General features: G+C 37.9%; 1 protein-coding gene across 1 annotated transcript in view; it reads right to left on the reverse strand.

Moving 5' to 3' along the window:
- UTRN (utrophin) overlaps positions 1–12,908 on the reverse strand; it is a 324,375-nt gene that overhangs the window by 37,136 nt on the left and 274,331 nt on the right. Inside the window, exons 62-64 of the mRNA XM_082303315.1 lie at positions 9,525–9,610; positions 2,553–2,710; positions 31–197 (exon numbers count right to left, since the gene is read on the reverse strand). Coding sequence (XP_082159441.1) covers positions 31–197; positions 2,553–2,710; positions 9,525–9,610 — 411 coding nt within the window. The remainder of the gene's footprint in view (positions 1–30; positions 198–2,552; positions 2,711–9,524; positions 9,611–12,908) is intronic.

Here is a 12,908-nt window from a genome sequence, read left to right on the forward strand (position 1 = left end):
AAACATTGCACCTAACACCTCTCCTCTTACCTAAATCCAACAATTGGACACTCTTTACAGATGTTGCACTTGGCCTGATGTTTTGCTGTTTCTGCAGCTGCCACACGATGTAGAACTGGTAGCCACACCATAGACTGTGGTTCTAAGCGCATCCAGTCTATAAATTGCTTTACAGTTATTTCTGGCTTATTGTGGTTCTGCGGAGAGAAAAAACCCACATCAAAATTAAAAAAAAAACCAAAACAACAAAACAACAGACACCCAGAAGTAGATTTTCCTTAGAATTCTATGGAAAAAAAAATCCCAACAGCCTGCATGAATTCTTTCCCTGACAGGTTAATCCAAAACCACTTACAGGATACAAGAACTAACCTCATCTAAAATGAAAATAAAGAAAACAAATCAGTAACACCTCAGAAGGCTAAACAGCTGTGATAGAGAAGACAGATAGTAACAAAGATGGAGGACAGTAAAGAAGTAACAGAGTGCATAGTAAAGCCATGTTTCAGCTGTAAGGACTTGAAAAATAAATATGAGCATGAAAGGGAAGCACATTCTGCAGTTCGGACATACTGAAGATATGGCTGTCTTCTGAGTTAAGATTGATGACAAAATGCTAAAAGTCAGTATTGCTTGCAGGTGTGTACTGATTGTCCCAAGACTTATCATTTTTTTATTGTGTTCTAAGCCCACAGTGCTTTTTCTAGTTAGCACATTAAATATAACACACACACATGACAAACAAATAAACAGGCAAATAAAGAACAAGAAAGGAAGCTGCCATTTATAGGCAATCACTTCAAGAATATAGCAGAGCTAATATATTAACATGATTGTTTTAAGAAGCAAACAAACACACTTCCATATCCTCTTTAAGCTGTAACCACCACAGGAGCCTAGCTGTAAAGGTATTATATTCATCAACTTTGTCAGCAATAACAACAGAGGTCACATTTCTGACCTCAGTAGAGGCAATAAAATAAAGCTTAAAATGAAAGTTATTCTTAAATGGTAACACATGATGGAAAGCAATGCTAGGTGTCTTAACCTATTCATGGTCCGAGTTCATTTCTGGCAGTAAGAGGGAGAAGCATGAAAAAAAAAGAAGTGTGTTTCTTCCTCACTAACAAAATATTTGTTTTCACTGGGCTAAGATAACTGACATGCAGCTGCACATTTTCACTATGCTCTCCTAATGACCAAGGACTGAACTTGAACTATTCATGTGAGATGAGGGATGCAGCCTCATTATAAATATAATTGTAATAACACATCAAGTATTTAAACACTACCTTGCTGGTACCCCCTACCCATAATTGAACAGCATGGGAGATGGGGAAGATCCTTGAGGGCCATAAAGATCATTCCTCTGTCACACAGAAAGTCTGCGACTAACAAATGAATGATTTATTTCAGTATGACTCAAACCACTCAAGGCCAGTGACAGGTATGTCAAGCACCATCCCTTATTGTCTGAAGCAGCAATGTTAAAACATCGGGGGAAGCTTTACATGGTTAATCAGTCAAACCAGCTTCCATAAGTATCTACCAAATTATTCATGACCTGGACAAACACTCTTCCAATTCTAACTGCCTGAATCCAGAAATGAATCTAATGTTTCAAAGCACTGGACGAAAATGCAGAAATCTCTACGAAAGAATGGCAAAAGAAAATACTCTCAAAGTTCACTAAAATCTTTAAAGTTCAACTCAATGAAATCAGAAATATTCAAGTTAGTAATTTTGTATAAGCCACGGTGTATTTTTAATCCAAATACAACTTCTGACAATGCTCAAATCAGCTGCTTTCACAAAAATAATGCACTGAAGCAGTATAGCTATCACTAGCTAACAGTTGGAGCCTTAGGCATCCTTGAAAAAGTCAGAGCTAATTGTGTTCCATTACAACATCCTGGTTTTAATTCTCATCTTCTTTAAACAGACAGCCACTCCTTGCAGCCTCATTAACCCCCTGCATGTAGTGTGGAGCTGCACAGCAGGCTGCAGGAGTTTTATTCCATGTTCTGATCTGTCGCAATATAAAAATGACTACGCTTGAAGTTTCATGCAACTGCAAGGTCTTTTGTCAGTAACGTAATGCTAAATAATTTCCTGGTGCACAAGGTCAAAAATTACTACCAACATAATTTGCTTGTTCTGTTGAGATCATGTCTTGTTCCAGCATGGAAAAGCATGTTGTTCTGACAGTATCAGGTTGCTTTGAACAATGCAAAGCAGCATAATTGGCTGCTACAAAATTTTTTAACAGCTTTTAGAGCAGCAAACACTGTCAGAATCATGAAGATTTATAAATTCTTTTGGCTAAACATAATTTGTTTGATCCTATCCTAAACTGTAAACCATCTTTTACATCAGCAGTTTCACATTAATGTCCCATACTTAGTTGCAGGAGCATATTGATTTCTGTTCAAAACTCAGTGGACGTTTTTATATTCCTCTCTTCTTTTTACATCATCATGTAGAAGTGAACCTGTAGACTTCAGAGAGGGTTTGGTTTTGTTTTATTCTTCACATGAAGGTCTTTATCTTACCTGTTGGAAGCAGCTGCGCACACTGGGTTCAATGTTGCTGCCACCGAAGGCTGCCACTTCCCCAAGCTGCCGTGGAATCTGGATAGCATCGTGAAGCAGAAGGCCCAGCTGCCTCTGGTCACACATTTCTGTAGGGCCTGCCACCTCCTTGAAGAGATCTGCAACACCAACAAAAGACACCATCTCATTTCATTTCCATGTACACCTCCTTTCCTTCAGTAATGCTGCAGCTCAAGCTTTTACTTTCTGTATTATTGTTACGGTTACAAATGGCCACTGTCCCATTTACAAGGGTTTACCTTCATCTAATCTTGATTCATAACCATACAAATGAGGAAAATAAGGCCAAATAAATGAAACTTTATGGCTTTTCATGGCACATGGTGGACAGGAAGGTGATTTGAGGCAGCACAGCATCACCAGCAAAAAGTCATGCCTGACAAACCTAGTGACCCTTCTATGACAGAGTGACTACATTAGTGGACAAGGCAGTGGCTATGGACGTCATCTCTCTGAACTTCTGTAAGGCTTTTGACACAGTACCTCACAGCATCCTCCTCTCTAAATTCAAGAGAAACATATTTGATGGGTGGACTGTTAGATGGGTTGGATGGCCACATCCAGAGGGTAGTAGTCAACAGCTCAGAGTCCCAATGGACATCAGTGACAAGTGATGTCCCCCAAGGGTCCATATTGGAACCAGTGTTATTTAATATCTTCATTAATTACACAGAAGAAGGGATCAAGTGCCCCCTCAGCAAGTCTGTAAGTGACAGTAAGCCCAGTGCTGCAGCTGACACACCTGGAGGACAGGATACCACCCACACCTGGACAAGCTCGAGAAGTGGGCCCCTGGGAACCTTGTGGGGTTCAACAAGTTCAAGTGCAAGGTGCTGCACCTGGGTTAGGCTAACCTCCATATCAATTCAGGCTGGGGGATGAAGGGACTGAGAGCAGCCCTGTGGAGAAGAACTTGGGGGTGGCTGGTAGATGAAAAGCTGGACATGTGCTGACAAGGTGCACTTGCAGCCCAGAAAGTCAACTGTACCCTGGGCTGCATTAGAAGCAGCATGGCCAGCAGATTGAGGGAGGTGATTCTGCATACTCTGCTCTTGTGAGACTCCACCTGCAGTATTGAGTCCAGCTCTGGGGTCCCCAGCACAGAAAAGACAAGGAGCTGTTAGAGCAGACTCAGAGGAAGGCCAAAAAACTCATCATAGGAGAGATGTTCCATTCCTCTGAAGAAAGGCTAAGAGAGTTGGGGTTGTTCAGCCTGAAGTCTACAGAGAGACCTTACTGTGGCTTTTCAGTACTCAAGAGGACATGTAGTAATGGTTTTAAAATAAAAGAAGGCTAGTTTAGACTAGGTATTAAGAAAGAAATTTTTTACAATTAGGGTAGCAAGACACTAGAACAAGTTTCCCAGAGAGGTGGTAGATGTTCTATCCCTGGAAACATTCAAGGCCAGATTGGACAGGGCCCTGAGCAACCTGATCCAGCTGATAATGACCCTGCTCATTGCAAGGGGGGTTGGTCTAGATGATCTTTTAAAGCCCCTTCCAAACCAAACTATTCTACAATTGCATGAAGAATGAAATAATATTTCAGAAATCCACATCTTATGCTAAAAAACTATGTCATGCTTCAGGTGGTTGGGGACAGAAGCACGATTACTCTGAACTGAGACTGGAAGTTACCACAAGTCACAACTGGCCATGTGAGAGAGCTTAAAACGAGAGCAGCAGCCAGAAGGACAATTTGACCTTAACAATAATCACATTTTCTTCCTGGATAACCATGTCTGCTTCCATGTACTTTTCCTTCACTGATTCCATTTTCCTAAGGTAGGTGTCAAGCCCTGCAGTATAAATGGATGAACCAGGATGACAGTAACAACAGAAAAAATTGTTGCTGAAAGGGATCAAGAAAATTTTTCCAGATACAGGCTCTGGGAAGGAAGATACTGCTTGTACCTACACTCACAGTAAAGCACTGAGTTAAGAGACCTGTCAGCAGTAGAGTTACTATTTCTCAAGTGCTTTCTTAACATGTTTCTTTGATTGGACAATTTTAATTGTTAAAATGCTCAGCTAAAAATTTTAATGTTTCTGCCAATAATTTTGATTGATGAACTCTGTAGCTGTGTACATTATCATTTAATTGAAAGATTAATCTTTCCTGAAAACATCTTAAATGCTGAGTTTATCCAAGAAATATTTTAAAATTCTGTGATAGGTTACAGAAGAAATGGAATCAAATTCTTCTGTTCATTCCAGCTGGTTTCTACTACAATCTGGTTTTGCACTCAATGGCTGGCTTGGATTAAAGCTCCAAATAATCTTTAAAGAAAAAGAATTCATTTAAATTATGACCCTACTTTTCCATGTTTCCCATCAGAAGAACCATTAATAAATTAGAAATAAATGAAATTTGAAAATTCAGTCTGACTACACTTCTGATTGAGAAAAACACAACCTTTGCTCAGAAACACTCAAGAGTAACTCTTACTGCATGGTGTAAATTGTTTTGCCCTTTATTTGGAGCAACTGTCGAGCTTTGTCAGTGTGCTTCAGACAGTCTGGGCACACTTTTTTTTCCTCTCAAAGGAGGTGGAAGTAGAGGAAAGGATCTTCAAAAGATAAAAATCAAGATGATTTAACTAATTCTTAGATTTTATTGTATTTTTCTCACCCCTTTCTTGCCTAGCCAAACAGCAGCTACAGCATCTTGGCCACTTAGTGTTGAGGAAAAAAAATGCACAGACAATAGCAGTGATAGAATTTATACTGCAGAGCTTCAGGCTCCTCTTGGCAATCCCAGATCCTGGCTATCTTCTTCAGCTGAGGATGGGACAGTTTTTCAGTTTCTAAGAGTCAGTTTAAAAAAAAGGCTAGTTTAAAAAAAAAAGGAAAAAAGAAAACCTAGTCTTATTCTTTCTGTTTGCATCAGTCTGCAGCAGAAACAGGCCATAAGAGAAGAACAATTCACTAACTGCTGGAGCTGGGAGGCAGATGAAGTAACTTCCTAAACCTTAAAACTTCAGTTGGTTGTGGAGCTGGTAAACAGAGGAAACCTATGTGGCTGAAGAGGGAATAGGCCCAGTAGCTAGGAGGAAAGTAGCAAACACCTTTGAAGAGCTCAAACTCCTCCAATTTATTTGTTTCTTAACACTGGCAGCTGTGCCACAACCAAAGACTGTCCAGGTATAAGGGAGTCCACGGATGGTATCCTCTTTTCCAAACACCTCAATGCCTTCAATGCGACACACAGCAGGAGAGCTCCTAAACTGAAGGCATGGAAAGTGAGCATACTCTTGCTATCTGGCCTACCTGCTTCCAATAACCCATGAGCTATTCCCTGGCAAGGGACGCACGGCAAGAGCCACTCTCAAGCGGCAGATGGAGGAGAGCCTGGTTTAGCTCTGACAGGGAGCACCCGGACACCCTATTCACCACACTGGGAAAGGGGACTCTCTACATCACCCACCAGCAAGCTCAAAAACCCAAACTCTTTCAAATGGAGTCTGTTAACATGTATATACACACTAAAGGAGTTTCAACATAAAATGCGTTGATATAAAAGTTAAATTGTATAATGGACTCTACCAAAGAAGAATGACTGAGGAAGCACAGAAAATATAATTCAGACTTGAGTCATATGAAAAAAAACAGAAACCAGGAAAAGAGAAATCAGTCAAATAAATTCAGCCTCACACTAGTATTTTGAGGATTACAACCAGTGGAACTCAAACTGCAACTTAGCTGGACAACCTGAAAAAAATGTACTTAATGATTGATAAAGAAAGGGATACTTGAAAATATTGAAAAGTTTATTAAATTCCTATCAAAATTATAATAAGATAATTAGTAAAACGGTGTCCACAAAACAAATTTTATGTTGCATTGTCACAAACAGAATGCACATTCTAATTTCTTCTTTTTATTTTTTAGTTAGTTCCAAATGGTTTGAAAATGTGCAACAAACCTAACAGTAAAAAAAACCCCACCACATTCCAAGGACATTGTACATCACTTGAAAACTGAACTGATTTGGAGATGAGATTTATCAAGTAGCCCTTCTTTTTCATCTCAAATCATACAGATTTTATACATTAAAGGACATGACCCAAAAGCTACACACTGTAAAAAACTCCATATGGGTCTTTTTCTGTTTCTACTGCCAGATTCGGCTTTGGGTGTTAGAAATGAGTGCAGGTAAGAGTGAAGGACACACAAATGCATTCTTATGTATTTCACAAGTGACCCTCCTGGTTAGAAGAGAAAGCAGAGAATAACATGGTTACAGCCAGACTCGGATATTGGCCTCAACAACAGAAAAGAAGCCTGAGACTCCTCGTCCTAAAGCATAGATGTAAGCAGCTCGCAGTTACTGAATTACTTTTGCAGATCCATTTTTATTCTCAGGAGCACCCAGGCATGTGCTTGAAGTTAAGCATGTCTTAAACATTTTCAAGAATAGGCATTCTTTAATTGAGGCTTCAATGTTTCCTCTAAAGCAATTGGGACTTTTAATTAAATATCCATTTTCACATCAACCCTGAAGTCTAGAATCTTAAAAAGAATCTTAATTAAAAAAAAAAAAAACCAAAACCACAGAAATTTCTCTAAAACATTTGTTAAATTCACATTTGTTAATTAACATTTGTTAATTTCTCCAAAACATTTGTTAAAAATGTGTCAAGTGGAAAGATCCTACCTATACTGGAAATGAATATATAGTCTCTAGGAAGGCTGAACACTTGAGCAGCAAAAGATCCATTCAAGAGTTTTACAAAAGAATGAAAGGCTCATCCAAAAGTTTTTTAAACAAGAAACTTGCTTGTTTTACCACCAGCTACCCTAAGAAGAGCATGCCTCTCCAAAGCTACAGCATTTAAGGCACAGTCTGTGCACTGCTAAGGGCTCTAACCACAACCATCCAATGCCCGTCACTCTTAGAGGAACCTGTGATTGCCAACGCCTCAGAAGTGCTTAGAAGAAACAGCCAAAAGGAGAAGCAAATGCCAGGAGCTGGTCCAAGAAAGGGAAAAATCAGAAGGCAGGTAATCAGTATTGAGCACCCATGTTTGGGGGTCCTGCTTTTTCTTCCAAGTGACTGACTTTCTTGAAAATACTTAGGAATTACAATTTTCACTCAAGGACTGAAAACTCAGTAGATATGACAAAATTTCTCTCAACAAGAGGTGATTAGTAGGGTATGACAAAATCAAAACAAGTAAAAGAGCTCATATCAAAGATGAGTCTGTGACAGCTCATCCCAGAGGACCCCAAAATGCTGACTTCAAAGCCAGCACGAGCCAAGAACAGTACCTGACATACACTCCCTTCTTTAGCAAAATTTCTTTTGAAGAGATTTTTGTGACAATTTTAAGGTTCATAAGGACAATAAAGCTAACAGATATCAAAGCTTGGTACACTGATCAGAACAGGAGTTACAACAACAAAAAGGATGCATTATCTGACTATTAATTCTCTGCTTTGAGAACACGAGCAACTACTTTAATTTCAGATGTATTTCAGGTTGAAGTTATGATCACTTGGTGCAAAAGTTTTCTGAGACTTATTCTCTACTAATATTTTTAGGACTTCTCACAGCATCCTTCAGAGTAAAAGTCCATCTTGTTGATATAAACCATGTAAAATCTGTAGCCCCCATCAGCTGCCATTTTAATTTTACTACTAAACACAAAGCAACAACATAAATATGAAGTTGACCAAGTAATTTCCTTATTCTGCTTCAGTGCCTGTATTTGGCAACTGTATACTAATGTATTACCAATAGCAATTTAATGTGAGTATTCTCAGGTTTTGGAGTTTTTTTTTAAAAACCATCTTTTCCTAGGGTTATCAGTTTATCATTCACAGCCTAACTCCTACACTTTATGAAAGTTTTTTATTTCACACAGAACAGCAGATTACCTTCTGAATTGTCATTATGGAACAAAGGTATGTCTGTCAAGCTCTTTTTAGTTATGGAATACTTCACACATATATCAAACAACAGAAGGAAACTAAAAAACCCAAAGTCTCAGTGTGTCATTCAGATGTCAAAATATGTATGCATAAAACACCTCTACTTTTGTTCAATGTTAATAACTGAGTTTACAAGATTGCCTAAAAATGCTCCTAAGGAAAGCAGAAATTTTTGCAGAGCTCCAAAATTACATGAAGCAAATTCAGTCTCTCTATACTTTTTTTCATGTGTTTCCAAAATAAGTCAAGGAACTACTGTAAAGAACAGCAAATTTAAGATTATGTGCATAATATGTAAACGTCCATCATCTAGAATGCTCTAATACAGTGCTTCATCTTTTTTTCTGTATTTGTCAGGGGGTTTTTGCCACAAAGTTACTCAATCCTCTTCTGCTCCTGCACTTATTTTTGTGAAATACCTTTATACTACTCAGTATTTCTCAAGCTTCTGAGATTACTAAAATCAACATAATTTAAAATTTCATTGTGCAATTCTGGCAGAAAGCACATATACTGGAAAACCATTTTCAGAGTTTAGATAGACTTTCTCGTAAACCACTAAATACAATTGCAGAATTTTGATATATTTCCTTGCTTTATCAACCATATCAATCAATGCAACCAGCACTAACTTGCTTGATTTTTCCCTAAACAAAACATACACACATAAAAGAGAGAACAGAATCAAATACAATACTTCTCTATCTTCCACACAGCTATATTCTCCTTTTCTTTTGGGGACTGCAGTACTGTGACTTCTGATGATTCAGAACTGACAGCAATACTTTCCAGTCGAGATATAAATTCTCCTTTAACCATTGTCACGGGCGATAATGAAAGTATTTCTATTTTACTTACTCAAAACAAAACTGCTTTGCAACAGGCATGAGAAATGTTTTACTACAAATTTTGCTAGGTGCTTTGTCATTGTACATGACTTAATTATATAGAGTATTTTGTAAAAGAAATTCTTCCTTACATCTGTACTTCTCTTCCAGAAGGCCCTTAGAAAGAGACATCAAGCCAATTTTCAGGGACTGCACTCGAATTTTTCCAGTTCGGCCACTGAAATTATAAAGATAAGACAATTCAGTACAGTTTCATTTTATTTCATTTCAACTCAAGTCTATTAAAAAATACAAAGACATTGGAGAGTTGTATTTCAAATATACTTCAGATCTCAAAAAAAAAAAAAATTAACGCTACAAATTACATTGTGAATTCTTCCCTTACAAAAGCTCAGCTTCCCTTCCAAGTGGTTTACATGTCAAAACAGCTTGTATTACTACAAAAGAACAGACATTTAGCTCTGTAAAGTTCCCAAAGTCATTTCTTAATGTGATATAGACAGAAAAAAATACATGAGCACACAGCAGGAAGGCCTATTACTCAGTGTGAAACACAAGGACTGCAAAATAAAACCAAGTTTTCATATCACAGTAATTAATTCTGATGGGGTTTTTTCCCTTTCTTTTGTCTCATTTGTTTTGTTCTGGTTTTTTAGTTTTTTGTTTTATGTTTAAAATGTTCTGACATACACGTAATATTGGGACATAAACAGGCAATCCCATGCACTAATTCAATGATGTGGAGCTGTTACTCTTTTTAAGCAATGTGACTTCAGGCTCATCTTGTCTAGCATGAAAAAAAGTACGTCCAAACCTAAAGAACAACTTGAGAAGAGGTAAGTGGTACCAAAGCAAGTAATGTTACGCCTGAAAGAGAAATGCTGTTCAAAAAGATACTAAAACAATAAACCCAGTTTACATGGAAAAGAAAAATTTTAAAGTTCAAAAGATCAATGCAGAAACATATCCTGAAAAATTCTTTCTTCTTTCAAAAATGAAAAAACATGACACAATTTGTCTTTAAATGAGATGTGGCATAAAAAAAATCATCAGAATAGTTAAACTGTATGTACTACACACATAAGGTTAGCTGGGTCTTTCAACAACAAGTAAGATAACACTAAATTTGATACCCCTTCAAACCTTACTTTGGTCCTTTCTGCACACAGAAATTATATATACTTTAATTACTTCTGGAGTGATTATTACATCTCTCTTTCTATCCTATCCATTCAGCATATGGTCTGCTGTCTGATTTACTTCACAAATGTTGTGCTGAATACAAAATTATTAATTTACTCCTGGGTTCTTGATAAATTAGCTAAGCAACTTACAAATATTAATGCATTTTTCTTTACAACATCATCTCATCTAGTGACACTAGACAGCAGTATCTTCATTCCATAAGATGGAATAGAGGTGCAGAGAAATTATTGCCAAATTAATCAAAAACATCTATTACTTTTACTGCCCAGCTGGAAAATCAGGACACAATTTTCCAGAATGTTATAAAAGTGCCACCTTTTTATATATTCAAGCTTAGCTTCAAATTACCTCTTTCAATCACAGACACTACATCATTCTGGCATACCTTGCCATCTAAATGGCTCGTTTTACACCCTGATAAAGTTATTTCCCTATCCTTTCCTGTGTAGGGTTGTTTGTGTTTTAAATTTACATTCATCAGAAAAAAAAGTGAACATTCATTTGGGTTTGATTTAACTCAGGACTGACCACATCATTTGTTTATTAAAGACAAAGTGAGACTTTGCAGCTAAAAGATATGGGCACTTCTCTCAAGGCTTCAAGCTTCTCCTGATTTCAGGAGATTTCTGTAGGGTCTGTGAAAAACTTCCTTCACACAAAAAGCATTTTCTCAATAAATTACATAAATAATTACAAAGCCTGCAATATTACATTTTTTGAAAGAGCAACATATTTACCCCTAGTCTCTTTCTTGGAGACAGATAAATATTAGCACTGTAATGACATATATACAGTAAAAAAACCCAACACACCAAAACCAAATGCCACACACACTCCCTCTCTGCCCCCCAAACCTATAGACTTTGTAGTCCTGACATTTCCAAGTCAATGGTTTAAGTTTTCCCAGCTTAGTGAATCACAAAACCACCTAGATTAGGAGGGGCTTCCAGAGACCAATGCCTCTGCTCAGTTAGGTAGAGCAGGTTTTCCTGGATCACATCCCATCACTTCAGTATCTTCAAGGATGGAGACTGAATAGCTTCTCTGAGTAACCTGTGGCACTGTTTGATCACTCTTACATTAAAATAATCTTTTTCTCATATGTCAAAATTTCCTGTGTTTCAGGCTGTGCCTGCTGTTTCATGTACTGTCACTGCACAGCACTGAGGGGAGCCTGGCTCCATCTTCTCTTCTGTTCCCATTGGGTATTTATGCACATTGATAAGATCCCCCTGAAACTTCTCCAGGTTGAAAAGCTCAGCCTCTACGGATACACTCAAGTCCTTAAACTGTCTTCATGGTACTTCACAGGACTCATGCCAGTTTGTCCATGTCTCTTTTATCCTGGGGAGCCCATAACTGGAAACAGCACTCCAGATGTGTCTCATGAATGCTGAGCAGAAGTGCAGGATCACCTCCCTCGACCTGCTGGGAGACTATAAGGCTGCTTTGCCACATGCCTGTCTTGCAAGGTGCCTCTGAATGGCAGCACAACCACCTAACTGCCCTATGTGTATGAACATCTAAGAATCAAGGCCTTACAGTAGCAAGGTTCAAGAAACTTTTTAATGCCTGAATTCTTAAAAATTTATGGGTCATATATGCCACAAATGTCAGCCCACTATTCAGACTCATAGCAATACAAGCATCCTTGTCATTACAAAATCAACTGATACTGGTTTTTTGCCACTTTAAGCAGCTCAGATATTTTTTGCTCTGATCCTGACGAAGGGGAGACTGAATCTATTCCTTTCTCTAAGTAACTTCCTGACACAGAATTAGGATCCAAAACTTCTTTGATAGGCAAACACAGTCTATATCATAGCCAAAACAGAGGCATGTGAATCTGTAAATTATAAACATACTAAGTATATAATTAATATGTAATTGCTGAATGTAAGTGTAAAAAATTACTGTTTACCAGCAATGGTATGCAAATATTCTGTAGCATTGTGATGGCATAGACAGACCTAATAAATATAAGCATTTTATCTAAGTATGTGAATGCCAAAGAGACAACCAGTGATGGGCACAGCTGCATACAGGAGTTAGCCAGATTAAAAAAAAAGTTGTCAAACAGGCAACAAGATTAAATATAGGAGACTGCAAACAGGAATACACAATAAAGACTCTTAGAAAACAAAATTATGATATGAAGTCTAGAGGAACCTATGTCCCTGGGGGAAGAGGGACAATAGCATAAAAACATCAGGTACCAACAAGGAAAACTAGAGAATGAAGATGAGCCCAGCGCAGTTCAGCCTTCTCTTGTCACAGAGCTCTCAAGCCTAGAGAACACTGACACTGCA

The sequence above is a fragment of the Coloeus monedula genome (genome assembly GCF_965178545.1).
Source record: "Coloeus monedula genome assembly, chromosome: 2".
NCBI classification, from domain to species: domain Eukaryota; kingdom Metazoa; phylum Chordata; class Aves; order Passeriformes; family Corvidae; genus Coloeus; species Coloeus monedula.